General features: G+C 45.5%; 1 protein-coding gene across 2 annotated transcripts in view; it reads left to right on the top strand.

Moving 5' to 3' along the window:
* The window catches only part of LOC109884632 (ADAMTS-like protein 4), a 74,822-nt gene that overhangs the window by 16,561 nt on the left and 31,629 nt on the right, over positions 1-26,632 (top strand). Inside the window, exons 3-4 of one of the 2 annotated variants that reach the window (XM_031837717.1) lie at positions 9,442-10,046; positions 10,490-11,306. In XM_031837717.1, the coding sequence (XP_031693577.1) occupies positions 9,442-10,046; positions 10,490-11,306 (1,422 nt within the window). Of the gene's footprint in view, positions 1-9,441; positions 10,086-10,489; positions 11,307-26,632 lie in introns of both variants that reach the window. The other variant, XM_031837716.1, reaches the window with a different exon arrangement.

Below are 26,632 nucleotides of genomic sequence, written 5' to 3'. Positions count from 1 at the left end.
ACTCTCAGCCCATCCCACCTATCACCATAGACCTCAGCTCTTTAATCCCACCCTCAGCCACTCTCAGCCCCTCCCACCTATCACCATAGACCTCAGCTCTTTAATCCCACCCCTCAGCCACACTCAGCCCATCCCACCTATCACCTTAGACCTCAGCTCTTTAATCCCACTCTCAGCCCATCCCACCTATCACCATAGACCTCAGCTCTTTAATCCCACCCCTCAGCCACTCTCAGCCCATCCCACCTATCACCATAGACCTCAGCTCTTTAATCCCACCCCTCAGCCACTCTCAGACCATCCCACCTATCACCTTAGACCTCAGCTCTTTAATCCCACCCCTCAGCCACTCTGAGCCCATCCCACCTATCACCATAGACCTCAGCTCTTTAATCCCACCCCTCAGCCACTCTCAGCCCATCCCACCTATCACCATAGACCTCAACTCTTTAATCCCACCCCTCAGCCACACTCAGCCCATCCCACCTATCACCATAGACCTCAGCTCTTTAATCCCACCCCTCAGCCATTCTCAGCCCATCCCACCTATCACCATAGACCTCAGCTCTTTAATCCCACCCCTCAGCCACTCTCAGCCCATCCCACCTATCACCATAAACCTCAGCTCTTTAATCCCACCCCTCAGCCACTCTCAGCCCATCCCACCTATCACCTTAGACCTCAGCTCTTTAATCCCACCCCTCAGCCACACTCAGCCCATCCCACCTATCACCATAGACCTCAGCTCTTTAATCCCACCCCTCAGCCACACTCAGCCCATCCCACATATCACCTTAGACCTCAGCTCTTTAATCCCACTCTCAGCCCATCCCACCTATCACCACAGACCTCAGCTCTTTAATCCCACCCCTCAGCCACTCTCAGCCCATCCCACCTATCACCATAGACCTCAGCTCTTTAATCCCACCCCTCAGCCACTCTCAGCCCATCCCACCTATCACCATAGACCTCAGATCTTTAATCCCACCCCTCAGCCACTCTCAGCCCATCCCACCTATCACCTTAGACCTCAGCTCTTTAATCCCACCCCTCAGCCACTCTCAGCCCATCCCACCTATCACCATAGACCTCAGCTCTTTAATCCCACCCCTCAGCCACACTCAGCCCATCCCACCTATCACCATAGACCTCAGCTCTTTAATCCCACCCCTCAGCCACTCTCAGCCCATCCCACCTATCACCTTAGACCTCAGCTCTTTAATCCCACCCCTCAGCCACTCTCTGCCCATCCCACCTATCACCATAGACCTCAGCTCTTTAATCCCACCCCTCAGCCACTCTCAGCCCATCCCACCTATCACCATAGACCTCAGCTCTTTAATCCCACCCCTCAGCCACTCTCAGCCCATCCCACCTATCACCATAGACCTCAGCTCTTTAATCCCACCCCTCAGCCACACTCAGCCCATCCCACCTATCACCTTAGACCTCAGCTCTTTAATCCCACTCTCAGCCACTCTCAGCCCCTCCCACCTATCACCATAGACCTCAGCTCTTTAATCCCACTCTCAGCCCATCCCACCTATCACCATAGACCTCAGCTCTTTAATCCCACCCCTCAGCCACTCTCAGCCCATCCCACCTATCACCTTAGACCTCAGCTCTTTAATCCCACCCCTCAGCCACTCTCAGCCCATCCCACCTATCACCATAGACCTCAGCTCTTTAATCCCACCCCTCAGCCACTCTCAGCCCATCCCACCTATCACCATAGACCTCAACTCTTTGATCCCACCCCTCAGCCACACTCAGCCCATCCCACCTATCACCATAGACCTCAAGCTCTTTAATCCCACCCCTCAGCCACTCTCAGCCCATCCCACCTATCACCATAGACCTCAGCTCTTTAATCCCACCCCTCAGCCACTCTCAGCCCATCCCACCTATCACCTTAGACCTCAGCTCTTTAATCCCACCCCTCAGCCACTCTCAGCCCATCCCACCTATCACCATAGACCTCAGGTCTTTAATCCCACCCCTCAGCCACTCTCAGCCCATCCCACCTATCACCATAGACCTCAACTCTTTGATCCCACCCCTCAGCCACACTCAGCCCATCCCACCTATCACCATAGACCTCAAGCTCTTTAATCCCACCCCTCAGCCATTCTCAGCCCATCCCACCTATCACCATAGACCTCAGCTCTTTAATCCCACCCCTCAGCCACTCTCAGCCCATCCCACCTATCACCATAGACCTCAGCTCTTTAATCCCACCCCTCAGCCACTCTCAGCCCATCCCACCTATCACCTTATACCTCAGCTCTTTAATCCCACCCCTCAGCCACTCTCAGCCCATCCCACCTATCACCTTAGACCTCAGCTCTTTAATCCCACTCTCAGCCACTCTCAGCCCCTCCCACCTATCACCATTGACCTCAGCTCTTTAATCCCACCCCTCAGCCACACTCAGCCCATCCCACCTATCACCTTAGACCTCAGCTCTTTAATCCCACTCTCAGCCCATCCCACCTATCACCATAGACCTCAGCTCTTTAATCCCACCCCTCAGCCACACTCAGCCCATCCCACCTGTTACCATAGACCTCAGCTCTTTAATCCTTCCCCTCAGCCACACTCAGCCCATCCCACCTATCACCATAGACCTAAGCTCTAATCCCACCCCTCAGCCACACTCAGCCCATCCCACCTATCACCTTAGACCTCAGCTCTTTAATCGCACCCCTCAGCCACTCTCAGCCCATTCCACCTATCATCCTCGTTTGGTTTCCATGTGTCATATATTTTTCAATTGTGCTGTGATGTTTTACATACATTTTAAATCTTTCTAATTCTATAGTATCCACAGATTGTGAGCTAAAGATGAAAGCCTTTGAGTATTATTATGTTATTTATTTATTCAAAATCGCCCAAAACTGCTATTTGTAAGGAGTGTTGTGATGTTCTTCACCATTCCTGAACCTGTGACCAGAAACAAGCTACATAGGGGCAATACCATAATAAATTATGTAGTGATTCTGTCTCATCGCAGCAAAATCTACAGAGCTGAGATTGTTGTATGTTGTAAAACGTTGTATGCGTTGTATGCCCCGTATACAGTGGGGCAAAGTGTGGAGTGTGACTGTTTGACATTGTGGACAGGTGTCTTTTATACTGATAAGTTGAAACAGGTGCCATTAATACAGGTAATGAGTGGAGGACAGAGGAGCCTCTTAAAGAATAAGTTACAGGTCTATGAGAGCCAGAAATCTTGCTTGTTTGTAGGTGACCAAATACTTATTTTCCACCATAATTTGCAAATAAATTCATAAAATGATTTTGAGTTTGTTACCTTCTCCCCTTTCCACTTGCCTCCTCCATATGTGTGGTAATGCTGCAATCAGTTGGTTGTAAGTTTGGATTGAGCAGACATTCTCATATATTTTCAATAGCAGCTATTGAAAATATATGGGAATGCCTGCTCATAACTCCACCGTTTTTATTCATAATATCATTCATAAATATAATTCAATTTTTTAAAAATCCATAAAGAATGTGTTTTTATTAATCAGTATATTTGAGTTTAACCATAACATTTGTTGTAATATTTGTTCTACCTTTTCTGGAGGAAAAACTGAAATTGTAACCAGCTTTGTATGGCTTGTTTGACCTTTCTAACCCTCGACAACATTCCGCTGAAAAGGCAGCGCGCGAAATATATATTTTTTTGTTGTTGAAATATGTAACTTTCACACATTAACAAGTCCAATACAGCAAATGAGAGATACATGTCTTGACCTGTTAAGGCTAGGGCAGGATACTGCCCCCGTTGGTGAAATGCGTGCCCATAGTAAACAGAAAAAAAATCTGTAAAAAATTGCTAATATATGCATATAATAAATATTATTGAATAGAAAACACTCTAAAGCTTCTAAAACCGTTTAAATTATGTCTGTAAGTAAAGCAGAACTCTCAGGGCACTCATTCTCCCAAACTCTCTCTTGTCATCCAAAAAGTTGGCCCAACTTTGACGTCATCGCCCCCACCCTTCCCAAGCACCTACGGTCCTGGGAACAGTTCCTATGCCTTCAGCGCGGTGTCCGCTTTCAATGGGGCTTCTCATTGTGTGAATCGCGTGCTCACGAGATTAATGACGGGCCGAATCCTTTCGGTCGCGTGAGAATACAGGTTACTCTCACGCGCAATCTGCGCCTGTGCTGTCTTTCTTTCAAGATTGATTAAACGATGCGTGTGTTTCTCTTTGTCCTGAGAATTGCGGTGAAGCTATATAGCATGCTAACGCTGTGTTCTGAACCAAGTTTGACAAGTTTACTCGACATATAATATGTAATTTCGACGTTTTGGTGCGAACTAACTTTACTTTTTGGCTGCATTTCAACCGAAATATGTCGTGTTTGATAACCGAAAGACACAGACTTCAAAACTAAAGCTGTTTTTGGTAAGTATAAACCCTTCCAGGTCTTCTGATGGAAGAACAGCAAAGGTAAGGGAACATTTATGTGTTCAATTTGGGTTTCTGTGGAGGAGCCAAAATGCTAATTCCTGAGCGCCGACTCACATTATAGCCTAGTGAACGAAATCTGTAAAGTTAAAAATAAATGTAACACAGCTGTTTTATTAAGAAGAAGTGTATCTTTCTAAGTATATGTAGAACATGTATATTTAGTCAACGTTTATGATGTGTATTTCTGTTATCTGGCAGAGTTACCATAATTTCTCCAGGCATTGTTGTAGCATTTTTTTGCCATGACCTTCTATGTAAACCGTGATTTATGGATATAATTAGCATATTATTGAAAAAAACAAATGTACTGTATAACATGTCCTATTCCTGTCATCTGATGAAGATTTTCAAAAGGTTAGTGAATTATTTTACTTTTAATCCTGCTTTTGTGATTGCATCTATTGTTCTACAAAATGGCTATGTAAATTAGCCTATCTTTGGTGGTGGTTTGACATAAATATGTGCTATGTTTTTGCCGTAAAACATTTTAGAAATCTGACTTGGTGGCTAGATGAACAAGGTGTTTATCTTTCATTTGAGCTATTGGACTTGTTAATGTGTGGAGGTTAAATATTTCTAAGAATATTTTTTGCGTTCTGTGTGCTACTGTGTCAGTTGAGCAGTGGGGGGAGGTGCCCTAGCGGGACGTGTGGTGCCAAGTAGTTTTAATCTACCCATCATGTCCGATTTCAAAAATGCTTTACAGCGAAAGCACAACATATGATTATGTTAGGTCATAGCCAAGTCAAAAAAACACAGCCAAAGATACAAATAGAGATAAAATGAATCACTAACCTTTGATGATCTTCACCAGATGACACTCATAGGACATCATGTTACACAATACATGTATGTTTTGTTCGATAATGTGCATATTTATATCCAAAAATCTCAGTTTACATTGGCGCGTTACGTGCAGTAATGTTTTGATTCCAAAACATCTGTTGATTTTGCAGAAATACTCATAATAAACATTGATAAAAGATACAACTGTTATTCACAGAATTAAAGATAGACTTCTCCTTAACCTGTTAAGCCTACGGGGCTTAAAAAGACGTTCCCGTTTTAAGCGCAATATATCGTCACAAAAAGATGCTCGACTATGCATGGAATTGGTAGCTTTGGAAAGAAGACACTCTGACGTTTCCAGAACTGCAAAGATTTTCACTGTGAGTGCCCCAGAACTCATGCTACAGGCGAAACCAAGATGTTTCTGCAACCAGGAAATGAACAGGATTTCTGAGGCACCGATTTGCATCATCTCCTTATATTGGTGTGAATGGGACAGGAATGAGCCTGCCCTTTCTATCGTTTCCCCAAGGGGTCTGGAGCATTGTGACGTATTTGCAGGCATATCATTGGAAGATTGACCATAAGAGACTACATTTTCCAAGTGTCCCGCACGGTGTCCTGCGTGGAAATTGATGCGCAAAACTCAGGTGCTGGTATTTTTCCATGGAATTCAGAGAAAAACCATGCTTCCACGAACGGCATATCAATGAAGAGATATGTGAAAAAACACCTTGGGGATTGATTCAAACAACGTTTGCCATGTTTCGGTCGATATTATGGAGTTAATTCGGAAAAAAGTTCGACGTTTTGGTGACTGAATTTTCGGTTCGTTTCGGTAGCCAAATGTGTAGTAACAAAACGGAGCGATTTGTCCTACACAAAGAATCTTTCAGGAAAAACTGGACATCTGCTATGTAACTGAGAGTCTCCTCATTGAAACATCTGAAGTTCTTCAAAGGTAAATTATTTTATTTGATTACTTTGCTGGTTTTTGTGAAAATGTTATGTGCTAAATGCTACGCTAAATGCTACGGCAGCCATTATCACTCTTACACAAATGATTGATTTTCTATGGTTCAAAAGCATATTTTGAAAATCTGAGATGACAGTGTTGTTAAGAAAAGGCTAAGCTTGAGAGCAGGCATATTTATTTCATTTCATTTGCGATTTTGAGAAATCGTTAATGTTGCGTTATGGTAATGAGCCTGAGGGTGTAGTTACGCTACCGGATCCGGTATCAGTAGTTCAGAGAGGTTAATGCAACCGCTGTGTCAGATATTTAAAAAAAACTTTACGGAAAAAGCATAATCTGAGAACGGCGCTCAGAACCCAAAACAGCCAGAGGAATATCTGCCATTTTGGAGTCAACAGAAGCTGGAAATAACACCATAAATATTCACATACCTTTGATGATCTTCATCAGAAGGCACTCCCAGGAATCCCAGTTCGACAATAAATGACTGATTTGTTCCATAAAGTTAAAGTCCATAATTTATGTCCAAAATAGCCACTTGTTGTTAGCGTGTTCAGCCCAGTAATCCATCTTCATGAGGCGCAGGCACTTCGTCCAGACAAAAACTCGAAAAGTTCCGTTACAGTCCTAGTAGTAGAATCCTCATTCAAGTTTCTAAAGACGGTTGGCATCTAGTGGAAGCCGTAGGAAGTGCAACTTTATCCATATCTCGATGTGTATTCAGTAGGCCAAGCTTTGAAAAACTACAAACCTCAGATGTCCCACTTCCTGGTTGGATTTTTCTCAGGTTTTCGCCTGCCAAATTAGTTTTGTTATACAAACAGTTTTAGAAACTTCAGAGTGTTTTCTATCCAATATTAATAATAATATGCATATATTAGCATCTGGGACAGAGTAAGAGGCAGTTCACTCTGGGCACGCTATTCATCCAAAAGTGAAAATGCTGCCCCCTATCCCAAAAGAGTTAGGAAAGGGCGATACTTTAAACAAAATGTCATTTTCAATTACAGAAATTTACAACTTCTTGGAAATTAAAGTTGTATATCTGTATAAAGGCAAAAGGACAATTTTTGAATAAAGGATGAACCTTTCTTAATAATCTGCTGGATAACTATTTTATGTTTTAATATAACTTATGTCTGAGTAAAGATTTTAGTAAGAGGTTTAAATCTTTAATATTGAATACTTTTAGCCCCACAAACTCATATTCATTATATAAATAGGCATGTTTAATTTTGTCTTGCTTAGTATTCCAAACAAAATTGAATATTATTTTGCTCATATGATTTAAAAAACTACTCGTCTGGAGTAGGCAGTGCCATTAGTAAGAAAGTAAACTGTGATAGGACCAAATAGTTAATCAATGTGATTTTTCCATAAATAGACAAGTGTTTGCCTCTCCATGGTTGCAGAATCTTATAATTTTTGCTAACTTTTTATTGAAATTGATTGTGGTAAGTTCATTTATATTTTTTGTGTTGTGAATACAAAGTATGTCTAATTCACCATCCGCCCATTTTATTGGTAAACTACAAGATAGTGTAAACACGGTGTCTTTTAACGATCCAATATGTAATATGGTACACTTGTCATAATTAAGTTTTAGTCCAGAGAGGCTAGAAAAGTGATCAAGATCTTCATTGAAACTGTGCAGGGATCCAGATTGCGGACTTGAGAAAAAACTTGCAACCTTCAACATGCAACCTTTTGCATCAGCGTACATTGACACTTGTTTTTATCCCCTGAATTTCTAACTCCTTGATGTTCTTGTTGGATCTCATTTTAATAGCTAGCATTTCAATGGACATAATAAATAGATATGGAGTCAACGGACAGCCTTGTTTTCCTCCTCTTAAAAGCTCAATACTCTCTGAGAAGTAACCATTATTTACTATTTTACATCTGGGGTTGCTTTTCATAACTTTAACCCATTGTATAAGAGATTCACAGAAATTAAAGTAATCCAGGCATTTATATATACATTCTAATTATTCTTTATCAAACGCCATTTAAAAATCTGCTATGAAGACCAGGCCTGGTATCTTTGCTGTTTTATAATGTTCAATTGTTTCAAGTAATTGTCATATATTATCTCCAATATATCATCCAAACCTGTCTGATCAGGATGAACAATATCTTTTTATTCTATGTGCTATGCATTTCGCCAGGATTTTTGGTGCCTTCAGTTTTATAAATGGACTGGATCTTACCACCAGGGTGCTGTTTTAGTAGTAATGAAATCAGACCTTCTTGTTGAGTACCTGAACATCTACAAATTTAAAATATGCTAATAATGGAGTAATTAAAACATGCTAATAATGGATCTTTGAGGACATCAAAAAAGGTCTGATATACCTCTACTGGTATACCATCAAGCCATGGTGTTTTTCCAGGCTGAAAATATTTAATTGCCTCAAAAGGTTCCTCTTAAGTAAGTTGGCCTTCACACAGGTCTTTCTGTAAATGTGGTAATTTTACATTATTATTAGGAAATAAATCTTTACAGTTAACAACATTCAGTGGAAATGGAGGAGACTGAAAAGAAAACATTATGCTTAAAATATTTTGCTTTCAAAATATAATTTGGTGAATCATGGATGACTCCATAATTTGTAACGAGTTTCTGTAAATTATTTTTTGTAACATTTCTATGATAAAGTTTCAAGAAAACACTTGTGCATTTTTCACCATTTTCCATCCAATTCGCTTTATTCTTGTAAAACATTACACTTGATCGTTCTTGAATAAGTAGCTCCAATTCTTTTTGTTTTTCCTCAAACCAATTTTGTGCTTCTTTAGGCATTAACTCTGCATTTTTAAGGTTAGGGTTAAGTTTAGGAATTAACTCAGAAATCTTAAGGTTAGGCATGAACTCTGAATGGTTAAGGTAAGGGTTAAGGTTTGGGATAGGCTTAAAACAAAAACTTAAAAAACTACTTTCTATCACTGGATTTCAACATGCAACCTTTTGCATCAGAGGCAAACGCCCATCCACTATCCCCATCCACTATCCCCGTCCACAACACCCTTGAATGTAACAGCGCTCACTGTTGCCCCTAGTGGCTGGTTCCCACATCATCTCCCGACGTCCTCAGACATGGATGGATGTCTAGTACTGACTTGTATCACGGGTGACCTGGCTGGTTGATCATATGTCTGATGTGTTCTTGTGTGTGTGTTCGTGTTCCAGGCGACGGGCAGAATATCTCGGCAGGTGGACAATAGTCCGGACGGGGTGTGGTCTGCCTGGGAGGAGTGGTCAGGATGTTCTCAGAGTTGTGGAGTGGGCGTGTCACAGAGAACCAGAAAGTGTGAAGCCCCTCCCCGTTCTCTAACTCCTCCCCTCTCCCACTCTCTTCCAAACTGGGGGGGTTCATCGTTCCTCCCAGGGAGGGCCGGGGATCCCAACCATGGCTCTGTCATCTCCGCCATCCGCCCCTTCTACCCCCCTCATTACTCTAGGAACCAGCAATCCCAGTACGGTGGGGGAGGGACAGAGAGACAGCCAGACCCCTTCTATCCCCCCTCACTCCCATCATCCAATCAGAACCCAGGACTGTCTCTCTATCGGGACACTCCTATAGGAGGAGGGGCAGGAGCTGTGCCAGCGCAGTCCTCCAATCCCACGTCTCCCCTCTATCGCCCGGAATTCTCATCACCCAATCAGGAGCCAGGTTCTGTTTACCGTTCCCCCTCATTTCCTGCCCCCCCATCCAGCTACAGCCAAACAGCACATGCCGCCCGCCAGCCAGCCAATCCTGGAACAGGGAGGGCGAGAGGAAGTGGCAGCAGAAGGTCAGTGTTGCCCAATAGGGGGGCTCTGCCTGCTAGTAGGTGAGTATGATTGGATGGTCGTGTTGGCAAGGAAACTGTTTACTGTAGATGTTGTGTAAATGTTGTTTTAGACGTCATGTAAATGTTAAGACGTTGTCGTTAAGGCGTTAGTAGTATGAGTTGAGTCATTCGGTTGATGTGAGTCATGGGAGTGTGAGTTGCTGTGCCATTAGATCACTAGTTCTGCTCAATATCATGACCTCTATACAGATAGACTCCTTAGGGCTCTCACTCTCCTGTGCTCTGCCTCTAACTCTCACTGTAGGCTGTAAGCTGTTGGCTCCAGTTGTGGAGAAGGTCAATCAATATAAGAGCAGATAAGAGTTATGTCATCATGTGTAATATTTCCCTGTCTAAATATTTCCCTGTCTAACCCCCCCCCCCCCCCCCCCCCCCTCTCTCAGGTCCTCTTCTATCCGTCCGGGTCAGTTTGGTTACGGCAGGGTTCCCTTCTCTCTGCCATTACACCGGCAAAACCGGCAGGCCCGCCACACTGAGCACGGCAATGCTACCATAGCAACCCTGGTACTAGAGACCGAGGGGCAGGAGGGAACTGTTGTTAACATTAACCAAATGGACAGATCTGGAGAAGGAGAAGAGAAGAGGAGGGGAGAGAAGGAGAGGGAGGGAGGCAAGAACCACAAACGGAATAGGGGAGAGAGGGAGCATGAGAGGAGAGAGGAGGAGAGGAAGACAGAGGGGGAGAGTACGGAGTCACCTGTCGCTAAGGCATTAATAATGACAACCATAGCTAAACCAGAAAGGAATGTACAGAGGGACACGGACACTCACAGACAGATGGACAGACAGACACAAGCTGCTGCAGAGCGAGGGAGGGAGAGAGGGAGAGAAAGAGAGAGAGTGCCCTCGACCCTCCCTCACTCATACAGGCCATCTCCCTTCCAGCCCAACCACGACAGAATCATTGATAGACGCGCCCCTCCTCCCCTCCCCCCTCTGCCTCACGCCTACCCCCCCCCCCTCTCTCACCCCTACTCACCCCCTCTCCACCGCTCCTCCCCCGAGCACAGAGAGAGAGATGGGTTCAACCCTCAGCTCCAATCCCCTCACCCTAGACCCCCACAACCCAACATCTACCCCCTGCAACAACAGCAGCACCCCCACCCCCTGGCCGAGAGGGAGACAGGGGGACAGAGATTACCCCCCCAGAACTACAGGTGTTCGGGAGCAGAGAATGAGTATCGTCGGTGCTTCTCACAGGTAAGAGCAGATGCCTTGGGTCTTGAAATGCCTCAGTGGTTGGAGTGAAGAGTTAGTATACCAGTAGTTAACTAGGTGATGGTTCCTGTATGAGTGTAGAGTTAGTAACACCAGTAGTTAACTAGGAGCTGGTTCAAGTATGAGTGTATAGTTAGTAACACCAGTATTAACTAGGAGGTGGTTCCTGTATGAGTGTAGAGTTAGTAACACCATTATTAACTAGGAGCTGGTTCCTGTATGAGTGTAGAGTTAGTAACACCAGTATTAACTAGGAGCTGGTTCCTGTATGAGTGTAGAGTTAGTAACACCAGTATTAACTAGGAGCTGGTTCCTGTATGAGTGTAGAGTTAGTAACACCAGTATTAACTAGGAGGTGGTTCCTGTATGAGTGTAGAGTTAGTAACACCATTATTAACTAGGAGCTGGTTCCTGTATGAGTGTAGAGTTAGTAACACCAGTATTAACTAGGAGCTGGTTCCTGTATGGCCATAGTGATACAGTATCTGTGGTAGGTATGGCTGGCTGTACAGTAGTAAGTTGTGTTTGGGCAGTCATATGGAAACTGTCTGCTTGTACTCTCTGGTCTTTTACTGTTATGATCGGAATATTCTTCACGCTTAGTGTTATCGACTGGATTCCTCTGTATAGTAGCTGTAGTGTGTTGGTGTGTGTGGGGTGGGGGATATGGCTGTGACCTGTAGCTGTAGTGTGTTGGTGTGTGTGTGGGGTGGGGGATATGACTGTGACCTGTAGCTGTAGTGTGTTGGTGTGTGTGGGGGGTGGGGGATATGGCTGTGACCTGTATTTGTAGCGTGTGTGTGGGGTGGGGGATATGACTGTGACCTGTATCTGTAGTGTGTGTGTGGGGTGGGGGATATGACTGTGACCTGTATCTGTAGTGTGTTGGTGGGTGGGGGATATAGCTGTGACCTGTATCTGTAGTGTGTTGGTGTGTGTGGGGTGGGGGATATGGCTGTGACCTGTATCTGTAGTGTGTTGGTGTGTGTGGGGGGTGGGGGATATGGCTGTGACCTGTATCTGTAGTGTGTTGGTGTGTGTGTGGGGTGGGGGATATGGCTGTGACCTGTATCTGTAGTGTGTTGGTGTGTGTGGGGTGGTGGATATGGCTGTGACCTGTATCTGTAGTGTGTTGGTGTGTGGGGGGTGGGGGATATGGCTGTGACCTGTATCTGTAGTGTGTTGGTGTGTGGTGGGTGGGGGATATAGCTGTGACCTGTATCTGTAATGTGTTGGTGTGTGGGGGGTGGGGGATATGGCTGTGACCTGTATCTGTAGTGTGTTGGTGTGTGGTGGGTGGGGGATATGGCTGTGACCTGTATCTCTAGTGTGTTGGTGTGTGTGGGGTGGTGGATATGGCTGTGACCTGTATCTGTAGTGTGTGTGGGGTGGGGGATATGGCTGTGACCTGTATCTGTAGTGTGTGTGGGGTGGGGGATATGGCTGTGACATGTATCTGTAGTGTGTTGGTGTGTGGTGGGTGGGGGATATAGCTGTGACCTGTATCTGTAATGTGTTGGTGTGTGGGGGGTGGGGGATATGGCTGTGACCTGTATCTGTAGTGTGTTGGTGTGTGGTGGGTGGGGGATATGGCTGTGACCTGTATCTCTAGTGTGTTGGTGTGTGTGGGGTGGTGGATATGGCTGTGACCTGTATCTGTAGTGTGTGTGGGGGGTGGGGGATATGACTGTGACCTGTATCTGTAGTGTGTTGGTGTGTGGGGGGTGGGGGATATAGCTGTGACCTGTATCTGTAGTGTGTTGGTGGGTGGGGGATATGGCTGTGACCTGTATCTGTAGTGTGTGTGTGGGGTGGGGGATATGACTGTGACCTGTATCTGTAGTGTGTTGGTGTGTGGTGGGTGGGGGATATAGCTGTGACCTGTATCTGTAGTGTGTGTGTGTGGGGTGGGGGATATGGCTGTGACCTGTATCTGTAGTGTGTTGGTGTGTGGTGGGTGGGGGATATAGCTGTGACCTGTATCTGTAGTGTGTGTGTGGGGTGGGGGATATGGCTGTGACCTGTATCTGTAGTGTGTGGTGGGTGGGGGATATGACTGTGACCTGTATCTGTGTGGTGGGTGGGGGATATGACTGTGACCTGTATCTGTGGTGTGTGTGTGGGGTGGGGGATATAGCTGTGACCTGTATCTGTAGTGTGTTGGTGTGTGGTGGGTGGGGGATATAGCTGTGACCTGTATCTGTAGTGTGTGGTACAGTCCCATAGTACCAGATGGGTTAACAATCTTTGGATGGGATTTGACTCTAGAATGTCATAAAAGAGACCAGGAAGTGTTCCCTGGAGCCAACGGTTCATGTTGTTTCACTCAGTCCCAGTCAAATCCATGGAGTTCTATTTACCGGGAGGAGGTCCATCTGGCTCCTAGTGTGGACATACTTCCTGAGGTACCTTGGAATGTATGACATCACTGTCTGATCCAGCCACATCTCATTCTACAGTCAATATGACATAATCATGATGGATTTTTGTCCTGTGTGATTTTAACTATCAGAGAGGAGTTGTGTGTGTGTTTCTTGTGTTTGTGTGTGTGCGTGTTTCTTGTGTTTGTGTGTGTGCGTGTTTCTGTGCGTGTGTGTGTGTGTGTGTGTGTTGTATTATGAGGGGGAACCCCTGGTTGGTGTTTGGTTGGCCACACACACTCTCCTAGTGTTAAACATGTGTACCAGTGGCATTAACAACAGTCCTGTGATGGTTCACTCACCAGGCTACATATTTGTGTGGGTGTACTATGTGAATGTGTGTCACAACATTCTATGTTTAAGCCCGATCATGTGTGTGTACATGTGTTTACTCTGTTGCATAGAAGCAATGGGGGAACTGAGAGAGGGATAGAGGAAGGAGGGAGAGGAGAAAAGTAGAGGAGGGGGGGGAGTGACTCATTTAAGTAGTAGTGAAAGAAGGTATTGTGTATAGACATCTGTATGCAGAGGGAGGGAGGAGGGGAGATGGGGAGAGAAAGGCATAGCAAACACCGGGAGAGGGAGAGAGACCTGAGAGAGCAAGAGAGGTCACAGAGAGGTAGAGATAGATATAGAGGTAGAGAGAGAGATGGAGCACTCACAGAGAGATAGAGAGATAGATAGATAGATAGATAGATAGATAGAGAGTGATCACAGAGGTAGAGAAAGAGATAGAGGTGCTGAAAGAAAGAGAGTGGGTAGAGAAATGCAATACACCCTTAGATTTTTTTTGTATGGAAATGGAACCCAAAAGGATGCTACCTGGAACCAAAAACGTTCTACCTTGAACCAAAAAGGGTTAATCAAAATGGTTCTCCTATGGGACAGCCGAAGAATCCTTTTAGGTTCTAGATAGCCCTTTTTTTCTACGAGTGTAGGTCAGAGATAGGGGTCAGAAAGTTACTGGGGTTAATGGGGAATATAGCTAGAGGCAGAGCGAGAGAGAGAGAGTATAAGAGATACAGAGACATACAGAGGGATAGAGAGAGACAGAGACATACAAAGAGAGAGAGAGGCGGAGAGATAGAGACAGAGAGACAGAGATAGATGAAGAGAGAGAGACAGAGATAGATGGAGAGAGAGAGACAGAGATAGATGGAGAGAGAGATAGATGGAGAGAGAGAGACAGAGATACATGGAGAGAGAGAGAGAGAGACAGAGATAGATGGAGAGAGAGAGACAGAGATACATGGAGAGAGAGAGAGAGAGACAGAGATAGATGGAGAGAGAGAGACAGAGACATGGAGAGAGAGAGAGACAGAGATAGATGGAGAGAGAGAGAGACAGAGATAGATGGAGAGAGAGATAGATGGAGAGAGAGAGAGACAGAGACATACAAAGAGAGAGAGACAGAGATAGATGGAGAGAGAGAGACAGAGATACATGGAGAGAGAGAGAGACAGCAGGAAGAGAAAGGGAAGTATGTGACAGAGGAAGAAGAGAAGGATTCATGGAAAGGTACACAAGCAGAAAGAGAGAGTGTGTGCATGTGTAAGAAGAGCAGAGGTTTTAGGATGAGAGAGAAAGAGAGGAGAGGAAAGTGTGGAATGTGGAGAGAAACCGACTGAAGGAGAGAAAAGCGAGAGGAGTCCACTTTGACCAGACGGAGTGAAAGGAACTATTAAGAAAGACTACACCTCTTCTTTTCTCTCACACACTCCCCCTCTCTGTCTTCTCTCTCTTTCATTCTTCCCTTGCTCTCTTTCCCACATCTACTCTAGAGTCAACATTTACTCAGTGTCAAAGGAGCATGCCTCCACACAACAAGCACCTAGGCCTTATCTACTGTATCTAATATACACTATATATACAAAAGTATGTGGATTCTGCTATGTCAGCCATGCCCGTTATGTATAAAATCAAGCACACCACCATGCAATCTCCATAGACAAACAGTGTAGACAAACTTTGGCAGTAGAATGGCTCTTACTGAAGAGCTCAATGACTTTCAATGTGGCACCATCATAGGATGCCACCTATCCAACAAGTCAGTTCTTCAAATGTTTGCCCTGCTAGAGCTGCCCCAGTCAACTGTAAGTGCTGTTATTGTGAAGTGGAAATGTCTAGGAGCAACAGCGGCTCAGCCGCGAAGTGGTAGGCCACACAAGCTCACAGAACGGGACCGCCGAGTGCTGAAGTTCGTAGCACGTAAAAATCATATGTCCTCGGTTGCAACACTCACTACCTAGTTCCAAACTGCCTCTGGAAACAACGTCAGCACAAGAGCTGTTTGTCTGGAGCATAATGAAAGATCACCATGCACAATGCCAAGCGTCCGCTGGTGTGGTATAATGCTTGCCGCCATTGGGCTCTGGAGCAGTGGAAATGCGTTCTCTCGAGTGAGGAATCACACTTCACCATCTGGCAGTCTGACGGACGAGTCTAGGAGAACGCTACCTACCTGAATGCTTAGTGTCAACTTTGATGGGGGAGGAATAATGTTCTGTGGCTGTTTTTCATGGTTCGGGCCCCTTAGTTCCAGTGAAGGGAAATCCTAACACTACAGCATTCAATGACATTCTATATTTTTTATTTTATTATTATCTTTTTTTTGTTGTTTACTTTTTACCCCTTTTTCTTCCCAATTTTGTGGTATCCAATTGGTAGTTACAGTCTTGTCCCATCGCTGCACCTCCCGTACGGACTTGGGAGAGGCGAAGGTCAAGAACCTTGCATCCACCGAAACACGACCCTGCCAAGCTGCACTGCTTCTTGACACACTGCTGGCTTAACCCGGAAGCCAGCTGCACCAATGTGTTGGAGGAAACACCGTACAACTGGCAAAACGAGTCAGCGTGCAGGCACCCGGCCCACCACAAGGAGTTGCTAGAGCGCGATGGGACAAGGACATCCCGGGCCGGCCAAATGATGGGCCAATTGTGCACTGCCTCATGAGTCTCCCGGTCGCGGCTGACTGCGTCACAGCCTGTGATCGAAGCCGGGTCTGTAGTGACGCCTCTAGCACTGCGATGCAGTGCCAGAGACCGCTGTGCAACTCAGGAGGCCCCAGAAATGCTTTGTCGAGATCGGTGTAGAATAACTTGACTGGCCTGCACAGAGGCCTGACCTCAACCCCATTGAACACATTTGGGATGAATTGGAACGCCGACATCAGTACCCAACCTCGCTAATGCTCTTGTGGCTGAATGGAAGCAAGTCCCTGCAGCAATGTTCCAACATCTAGTGGAAAGCCTTCCCAGAAGAGTGGAGGCTGTTATAGCAGCAAAGGGGGGACCAACTCCATAATAAGGCCCATGATTTTGGGAATGAGATGTTCGACGAGCAGGTGTCCACATACTTCTGGCCATGTATATAATATACTATTCGACAGCATCTATAACAGTCAGTGCTACAATGAGAGATGTATGACAGCTTTATCACAGGATCAATATTAAGAGCAGTCCAGTTTACTGTATGGTCTAAGATAAGTACCGCTTGAGTTACACTGCTGGTAGAAGTTGCTGCTAGGCACAGATCTGGGGACCAGTACTGTCAAATGTATCATATGGTGTAGTTGAAGCAACCATTACTCTACAAAATGGTTATGTACTGTCTGAACAGCCAGAGCATATAGTATTATCATGGTATTGGTCTCACACACAACAGAGATGGATGTTGAGAGAGACGCATCCTGCCCTCTCTCCCAAAGTCTTGGCTAAGATAACAGCAGTATTGTTCTCTGAAAAGTTCAGCAATGACAAAATTATTATTGTTTAGAGTTGTTATGAAGTCCCGAACAGACCCAGATGTGCTGGGTAGGACACACACACACACACACACACACACTTTGTCGAGTGGAGTGTGTGTGTAATTATTATCAGCCAGGCTATCCATACTGACTAAGTTTGTTTTCTTCTGGGTCCCTTCCAAATAGCTCCAGGGGCAGCGGTGTCCTTGTGACCCAGTGCTGCATCCAAACTCCTGTGTGTGTTTATGAAGTGTTCAGAGAAGTAGAACATTCTCATTTGACTCTATCCTTCTAGTGAACAGACCCAATGAGTATGTCTCAGTGTACATCTGTTTCAATGTGATGACCTGATAACGTGGGTCGTCCATCTTGGGAGGTGGTGGACAGACAGACAGCTGGCTTCCTGTGCAGTGATGTATGAGAGTCTATTGTAGTGTTTATCACATGGAGGCTCGGCTTCCTCCTGGGTCAAGGCTAACTCTGAGACATGGCGGGAGACTCCTATGTCTGGAGACTGACTGACTGTGGTGTCGTTGGAGTCTACATCCATGTCCATATCTCAGGGTTATAGGTCAAGGCTACAGGCTGGAAAACATGCTTTATCATTAGCCAGGTCAGAATACAAGTCTGAACTGTTGTTCAGTTAGGAAGCTGACCAACAGATTACACATAAACCCACCTGGAAGTGTGTGAGTTGTTTGTGTGTATTTTTTTCTGTTTCTGTGTGTTCTTGAGTCGATATGTACAGCTGTTTATTGATGTGAGGCCCTGGACAGGCTGAGAGGACTAGGGGCCATTCCCAGGTGGGCAATCCCTGTTCCGTCACCTAGATGATCCGTGTGGAAATAGCTGCAGAGGAAGGTTCCCAAGAATATCTGTTCCCCTAAGGAGTTAACTAGGGCACACCCAGGAGGGTGTGTGTGTTTGTGTGGTCAACAATAGCTTTCACAGTGGAATGTTCTGTGTGCTCAAGACTTAGCGTTTGTGTGTTTACAGAACTTCTATGTTTTGCTGTTTATGGGCATTCCAATAGTGTTTTTCTGTCTGTGTTTGTAGAAGTGCAGTTGATTGGTCTGTCAGTGTGGGCATCCTCTCTGTACTGTGTGGCACAGCGGAGGATGTTGAAGGGAGGACGGCTCATAGTAATGGCTGGAATGTACTCAATGGAATAGTACCATTCTATTCCATTGACTCCATTCCAGCCATTCCTATGAGCCGTCCTCCCCTCAGCAGCCTCCACTGGTGTGGCAGTAAGAGTAGACCTCAGTAGTACAAAGCCCCTGGGCCTTGGGGAGGGAGACCCTGGTTGATTTCCCTCTCACTAATGGCCCTATTCATTACAGACAGACAGACAGACAGAACCTCCCCTCCTTCTCCTTCTCACCCTTCGTCCCCTCCTCCCTCTTTCTCCCCCCTCGACTCCCCTCCTCCCCCTCCATCCTATTTCTCACCCATCCCCTCCCTTCTCCCCCTTTCCCCTCCTCTCTCCTCCCCTCCAGTAAAACACACCTGTAACTCCCTCCTCCCCTCCAGTAAAACACACCTGTAACTCCCTCCTCCCCTCCAGTAAAACACACCTGTAACTCCCTCCTCCCCTCCAGTAAAACACATCTGTAACTCCCTCCTCCCCTCCAGTAAAACACACCTGTAACTCCCTCCTCCCCTCCAGTAAAACACACCTGTAACTCCCTCCTCCCCTCCAGTAAAACACACCTGTAACTCCCTCCTCCCCTCCAGTAAAACACACCTGTAACTCCCTCCTCCCCTCCAGTAAAACACACCTGTAACTCCCTCCTCCCCTCCAGTAAAACACACCTGTAACTCCCTCCTCCCCTCCAGTAAAACACACCTGTAACTCCCTCCTCCCCTCCAGTAAAACACACCTGTAACTCCCTCCTCCTCTCCAGTAAAACACACCTGTACCTCCCTCCTCCCCTCCAGTAAAACACACCTGTAACTCCCTCCTCCCCTCCAGTAAAACACACCTGTAACTCCCTCCTCCCCTCCAGTAAAACACACCTGTAACTCCCTCCTCCCCTCCAGTAAAACACACCTGTAACTCCCTCCTCCCCTCCAGTAAAACACACCTGTAACTCCCTCCTCCCCTCCAGTAAAACACACCTGTAACTCTCTCCTCCTCTCCAGTAAAACACACCTGTAACTCCCTCCTCCCCTCCAGTAAAACACACCTGTAACTCCCTCCTCCCCTCCAGTAAACACACCTGTAACTCCCTCCTCCCCTCCAGTAAAACACACCTGTAACTCCCTCCTCCCCTCCAGTAAAACACACCTGTAACTCCCTCCTCCCCTCCAGTAAAACACACCTGTAACTCCCTCCTCCCCTCCAGTAAAACACACCTGTAACTCCCTCCTCCCCTCCAGTAAAACACACCTGTAACTCCCTCCTCCCCTCCAGTAAAACACACCTGTAACTCCCTCCTCCCCTCCTGTAAAACACACCTGTAACTCCCTCCTCCCCTCCAGTAAAACACACCTGTAACTCCCTCCTCCCCTCCAGTAAAACACACCTGTAACTCCCTCCTCCCCTCCAGTAAAACACACCTGTAACTCCCTCCTCCCCTCCAGTAAAACACTCCTGTAACTCCCTCCTCCCCTCCAGTAAAACACACCTGTAACTCCCTCCTCCCCTCCTGTAACTTAGCTTACTGTAACTTACTCCCTCTGTCTTTCATTTGCTCACACAACTACTGCCATGCATCCACTCTCTCTTTCCTTCTCTCTTTCTTCTACCTATTCATTACAGCCCCCCCCAGCCTCCCCCTATCCTCCCCCTTTACCCAGCTCTAACGCACAGCACACCTATAACTTTCACTGGCCTACAACAATATTCTCTGGCTCTCTCACAGGTCTATTCAGTAGCTATTACTCTCTCCCCTTTACCCTTCTCACTCCTTCTCCCCCTTTCTCCTCCCCCAGTAGTAAAACATACCTCAGACTTTAACTGCTCTACTAGATTGGTCTTCACTCTCTCTGTCTTTTACCAGTCTATAGAACTACAGTGACTTGTATCTTTCACCAGTCTATAGAACTACAGTGACTTGTATCTTTTACCAGTCTATAGAACTACAGTGACTTGTATCTTTCACCAGTCTATAGAACTACAGTGACTTGTATCTTTTACCAGTCTATAGAACTACAGTGACTTGTATCTTTCACCAGTCTATAGAACTACAGTGACTTGTATCTTTCACCAGTCTATAGAACTACAGTGACTTGTATCTTTCACCAGTCTATAGAACTACAGTGACTTGTATCTTTCACCAGTCTATAGAACTACAGTGACTTGTATCTTTCACCAGTCTATAGAACTACAGTGACTTGTATCTTTCACCAGTCTATAGAACTACAGTGACTTGTATCTTTCACCAGTCTATAGAACTACAGTGACTTGTATCTTTCACTAGTCTATAGAACTACAGTGACTTGTATCTTGCACCAGTCTATAGAACTACAGTGACTTGTATCTTGCACCAGTCTATAGAACTACAGTGACTTGTATCTTTCACTAGTCTGTAGAAGTATGTGAACCCTTTGGAATTACCTGGATTTCTGCATAAATTGGTCATAAAACTTGATCTGATCTTCATCTAGGTCACAACAATAGACAAACACAGTCTCCTTAAACTAATAACACACAAACAATTATACACTTTCATGTCTTTATTGAACACACCGTGTAAACATTCACAGTGCAGGGTGGAACAAGTATGTGAACCTTTGGATTTAATAACTGGTTGACACTCCTTTGGCAGCAATAACCTCAACCAAATGTTTTCTGTAGTTGCGGATCAGACCTGTACAACGGTCAGGAGGAATTTTGGGCCATCCCTCTTTACAAAACAGTTTCAGTTCAGCAATTTTTCAGTTTTTGATTTGTTAAAAAAGTTTGAAATATCCAATAAATGTCGTTCCACTTCATGATTGTGTCCTACTTGTTGTTGATTCTTCACAAAAAAATACAGTTTTATATCTTTATGTTTGAAGCCTGAAATGTGGCAAAAGGTCGCAAAGTTCAAGGGGGCCGAATACTTTCGCAAGGCACTGTATTTTGCCAGTAGCGCTGTGAAACATCCAGGTGCACTTTTGCAAACTTCAGACGTGCAGCAATGTTTTTTTGGACAGGGGTGGCTTCTTCTGTGGTGTCCTCCCATGAACACCATTCCAGAGATTTCTGTAAGTCTTTAGCTGACACTCTAGGATTCTTCTTAACCTCATTGAGAATTCTGCGCTGTGCTCTTGCAGTCATCTTTGCAAGATGGCCATTCCTAGGGAGAGTAGCAACAGTACTGAACTTTCCATTTATAGACAATTTGTCTTACCGTGATGAACATCAAGGCTTTTAGAGATACTTTTGTGAACCTTTCCAGCTTTATGCAAGTCAACAATTCTTCATCTTAGGTTTCTGAGATCTCTTTTGTTCGAGGCATGGTTTACATCAGCAAATTGTCATGCCCTGACCATAGAGAGCCTGTTATTCTCTATGTTGGTTTGGTCAGGGTGTAACTAGGGTGGGTCATCTAGGTCATTTGTATATCTATGTTGGCCTGCTATGGTTCCCAATCAGAGGCAGCTGTTTATCGTTGTCTCTGATTGGGGATCATATTTAGGTAGCCATTTTCCCCATTGTGTTTGTGTTTGTGGGATCTTGTTGCCTGTCAGCACTATTTGTACAGCTTCACGTTTCGTTCGTTGATTTTGTTGATTGTGTTCGGTGTTCTTTTATTAAAAGGAAAATGTACGCCTACCACGCTGCACCTTGGTTCATTCCTTATAACGAACGTGACACCAATGCTTCTTGTGAATAGAAAACTCCAATTTTATAAGTGTTTTTTATAGGGAAAGGACGCTCTAACCAACATCTCCAATCTCGTTTCATTGATTGGACTCCAGGTTAGCTGACTCCTGACTCCAATTAGCATTTGGAGGTCATTAGCCTAGGAGTTCACATACTTTTTCCAACCTACACTGTGAATGTTTACATTATGTATTCAATATAGACAAGAAAAATACATGTGTTTGTCTATTGTTGTGACCTAGATGAAGATCCAATCAAATTTGATGACCAATTGAGGCAGAAATCCAGGTCATTCCAAAGGGTTCACATACTTTTCTTGCCACTGTAGACTTGTTGTGAGAAGATTCCGTAGTTCACTGAAGTTCTGTGTTATTCTAGGAATGTTTCTGTTCCATGTTTCTGACGTCTGTAACAGTTGATTTATTACACCCTTCTTCTTTCATTTCCCCATTGCCTCTCTTTCTCCTCTTTCTTCAGTTTCAATACTGTCACAAAACTCTCACTCTCTTTCTCTCCTCCCCCTGTCACTTTACCCCTCCCTTTTCCATCTATTCATTCACCCCCGTAGTCAGACTCTCCCAAGCAATGTAGATATAGAGAAACGTATAACCCTGCCTACACACGCACGCAGGCAAACAAACACGCACACACACGCGCACACACACACACACACACGCACCCACACTCACACACACACATGCATGCACGCAAGCACACACACGCACACATATACAGTTAAAAGGAAAAAAAGATCCATTCCCTTACAATTCCACAGACCCTCTCTGCTGCTCATAAAACACAGTAGTACACACTCATTCTACACATTGAATTTCTGTGCTCCCTCCCCCTCCCTCACTCCCTATTCAGTCACTTAGCCTCCCTCTGTTTCACACACACTAAACGCTATAAGAAGAGAACCATGTAACTCCTGCCTGTAGTGCCTAGACAATAACACATACATGACAACACACCCTATCTCTTTCTGACTGTTTCTCTAGCCTCCATCTATTCATTAGGCTCTTCTCCTCCAATCACTGTTCTTTACTGTTTATACACACACACACACACTGAAGCACCCACAATCCATTGTGTGAACCTTTTGAAAGTTTTTTTCACACATTCTCTCATTGACATAAACAATCACGGTTCTTTTTTAAAACTGGTGGTGTACGTGCGTATGTGTGTGAGTGTGTATGTTCACTTGACTCTGTCCAGATGAGTAGAGTGTCTTTTTAAACTTTCCAGCTGTTGGTGACAGCTGTGTGCCTGGAAGAAGGAGAGAGAGGGCGAGAGAACAAAAGAGAGAAGAGTGAGAGGAGAGAGAAAGAAAGAGTGAAGGAGAGAGGGGAGGAAATAGAGGAGAGAGAAGAAGAAAGTGGAGAGAGAGAGAGAAGATAGAGAGAGAAGGTAGCAAGGAGAGAGAGAAGGTAGCAAGGAGAGAGAGAAGGTAGCGAGGAGAGAGAAAGAAGATAGCGAGGAGAGAGAAAGAAGATAGCGAGGAGAGAGAAGATAGGGGAGAGTGGAAGAGTGGAAGAAAGAGAGGACAGAGTGGAAGAAAGAGAGGAGAGAGTGGAAGAAAGAGAAGAAAGAGAGGAGAGAGAGAGAAGGTAGCGAGGAGAGAGAAAGAAGATAGCGAGGAGAGAAGGTAGCGAGGAGAGAGAAAGAAGATAGCGAGGAGAGAGAAGATAGAGGAGAGTGGAAGAAAGAGAGGACAGAGAGAGAAGATAGAGAAGATAGAGAGGAGAGAGTGGAAGAAAGAGGAGAGAGTGGAAGAAAGAGAGAGAGAGAGAGAAGATAGAGAGGAGGGAGTGGAAGAAAGAGAGGAGAGAGAGAGAAGATAGCGAGGAGAGAGAGTGGAAGAAAGAGGAGAGTGTGGAAGAAAGAGAGAGAGAGAAGATAGAGAGGAGGGAGTGGAAGAAAGAGATGAGAGAGAGAGAAGATAGCGAGGAGAGAGAAGATAGGGGAGAGTGGAAGAAAGAGAGGACAGAGTGGAAGAAAGAGAGGAGAGAGAGAGGAAGAAAGAGAGGAGAGAGTGGAAGAAAGAGAGGAGAGAGTGGAAGAAAGAGAGGAGAGAGTGGAAGAAAGAGAGGAGAGAGTGGAAGAAAGAGAGGAGAGAGTGGAAGAAAGAGAGGAGAGAGTGGAAGAAAGAGAAGAGAGAGAGGAGAGGAAGAAAGAGAGGAGAGAGAGAGAAGATAGAGAGAGAGAAGGTAGCGAGGAGAGAGAAAGAAGATAGCGAGGAGAGAGAAGATAGAGGAGAGTGGAAGAAAGAGAGGACAGAGAGAGAAGATAGAGAAGATAGAGAGGAGAGAGTGGAAGATGGAGAGGAGAGAGTGGAAGAAAGAGGAGAGAGTGGAAGAAAGAGAGAGAGAGAAGATAGAGAGGAGGGAGTGGAAGAAAGAGAGGAGAGAGAGAGAAGATAGCGAGGAGAGAGAGTGGAAGAAAGAGGAGAGTGTGGAAGAAAGAGAGAGAGAGAAGATAGAGAAGAGGGAGTGGAAGAAAGAGAGGAGAGAGAGAGAAGATAGCGAGGAGAGAGTGGAAGAAAGAGAGGAGAGAGAGAGAAGATAGCGAGGAGAGAGAGAGGAGAGAGTGGAGAGAGAGAGAGAAGATAGCGAGGAGAGAGAGAGAGGAGAGAGTAGAAGATAGAGAGGCGAGAGAGAGAAGAGAGAGTGGAAGAAAGAGGAGAGAGTGAGAAGATAGCGGGGAGAGAGTGGAAGAAAGAGAGGAGAGAGAGAGAAGATAGCGAGGAGAGAGAGGAGAGAGTGGAAGAAAGAGAGGAGAGAGAGAGAAGATAGCGAGGAGAGAGAGAGGAGAGAGTGGAGAGAGAGAGAGAAGATAGCGAGGAGAGAGAGAGAGGAGAGAGTAGAAGATAGAGAGGCGAGAGAGAGAAGAGAGAGTGGAAGAAAGAGGAGAGAGAGAGAAGATAGCGAGGAGAGAGTGGAAGAAAGAGAGGAGAGAGTGAGAGAGAGAGAAGATAACAAGGAGAGAGAGAGAGGAGAGAGTGGAAGAAAGAGAGGAGAGAGAGAGAAGATAGAGAAGAGAAGAGAGAGAAGATAGAGAGGAGAGAGTGGAAGAAAGAGAGGAGAGACAGAGAACATAGAGAGTAGAGAGAGAGAAGATAGAGAGGAGAGAGTGGAAGAAAGAGAGGAGAGAGAGAAAGAAGATAGAGAGGAGAGAGTGGAAGAAAGAGAGGAGAGACAGAGAACATAGAGAGTAGAGAGAGAGAAGATAGAGAGGAGAGAGTGGAAGAAAGAGAGGAGAGAGAGAGAGAAGATAGAGAGGAGAGAGTGGAAGAAAGAGAGGAGAGAGTGGAAGATAGAGAGGAGAGAGTGGAAGAAAGAGAGGAGAGAGGAAGAAAGAGAGGAGAGAGTGGAAGAAAGAGAAGAGAGAGAGGAGAGGAAGAAAGAGAGGAGAGAGAGAGAAGATAGAGAGAGAGAAGGTAGCGAGGAGAGCGAAAGAAGATAGCGAGGAGAGAGAAGATAGAGGAGAGTGGAAGAAAGAGAGGACAGAGAGGAGAGAGTGGAAGATGGAGAGGAGAGAGTGGAAGAAAGAGGAGAGAGTGGAAGAAAGAGAGAGAGAGAAGATAGAGAGGAGGGAGTGGAAGAAAGAGAGGAGAGAGAGAGAAGATAGCGAGGAGAGAGAGTGGAAGAAAGAGGAGAGTGTGGAAGAAAGAGAGAGAGAGAAGATAGAGAAGAGGGAGTGGAAGAAAGAGAGGAGAGAGAGAGAAGATAGCGAGGAGAGAGAGGAAGAAAGAGAGGAGAGAGAGAGAAGATAGCGAGGAGAGAGAGAGGAGAGAGTGGAGAGAGAGAGAGAGAAGATAGCGAGGAGAGAGAGAGAGAAGAGAGTAGAAGATAGAGAGGCGAGAGAGAGAAGAGAGAGTGGAAGAAAGAGGAGAGAGTGAGAAGATAGCGGGGAGAGAGTGGAAGAAAGAGAGGAGAGAGAGAGAAGATAGCGAGGAGAGAGAGGAGAGAGTGGAAGAAAGAGAGGAGAGAGAGAGAAGATAGCGAGGAGAGAGAGAGGAGAGAGTGGAGAGAGAGAGAGAAGATAGCGAGGAGAGAGAGAGGAGAGAGTAGAAGATAGAGAGGCGAGAGAGAGAAGAGAGAGTGGAAGAAAGAGAGGAGAGAGAGAGAGAAGATAGCGAGGAGAGAGTGGAAGAAAGAGAGGAGAGAGTGAGAGAGAGAGAAGATAACAAGGAGAGAGAGAGAGGAGAGAGTGGAAGAAAGAGAGGAGAGACAGAGAACATAGAGAGTAGAGAGAGAGAAGATAGAGAGGAGAGAGTGGAAGAAGAGAGGAGAGAGAGAAAGAAGATAGAGAGGAGAGAGTGGAA

Source organism: Oncorhynchus kisutch, linkage group LG2 (assembly GCF_002021735.2).
Source record: "Oncorhynchus kisutch isolate 150728-3 linkage group LG2, Okis_V2, whole genome shotgun sequence".
NCBI lineage: Eukaryota > Metazoa > Chordata > Actinopteri > Salmoniformes > Salmonidae > Oncorhynchus > Oncorhynchus kisutch.
Note: the sequence above shows the minus strand (reverse complement) of the source record. Positions and strands in the feature narration are given on the sequence as shown.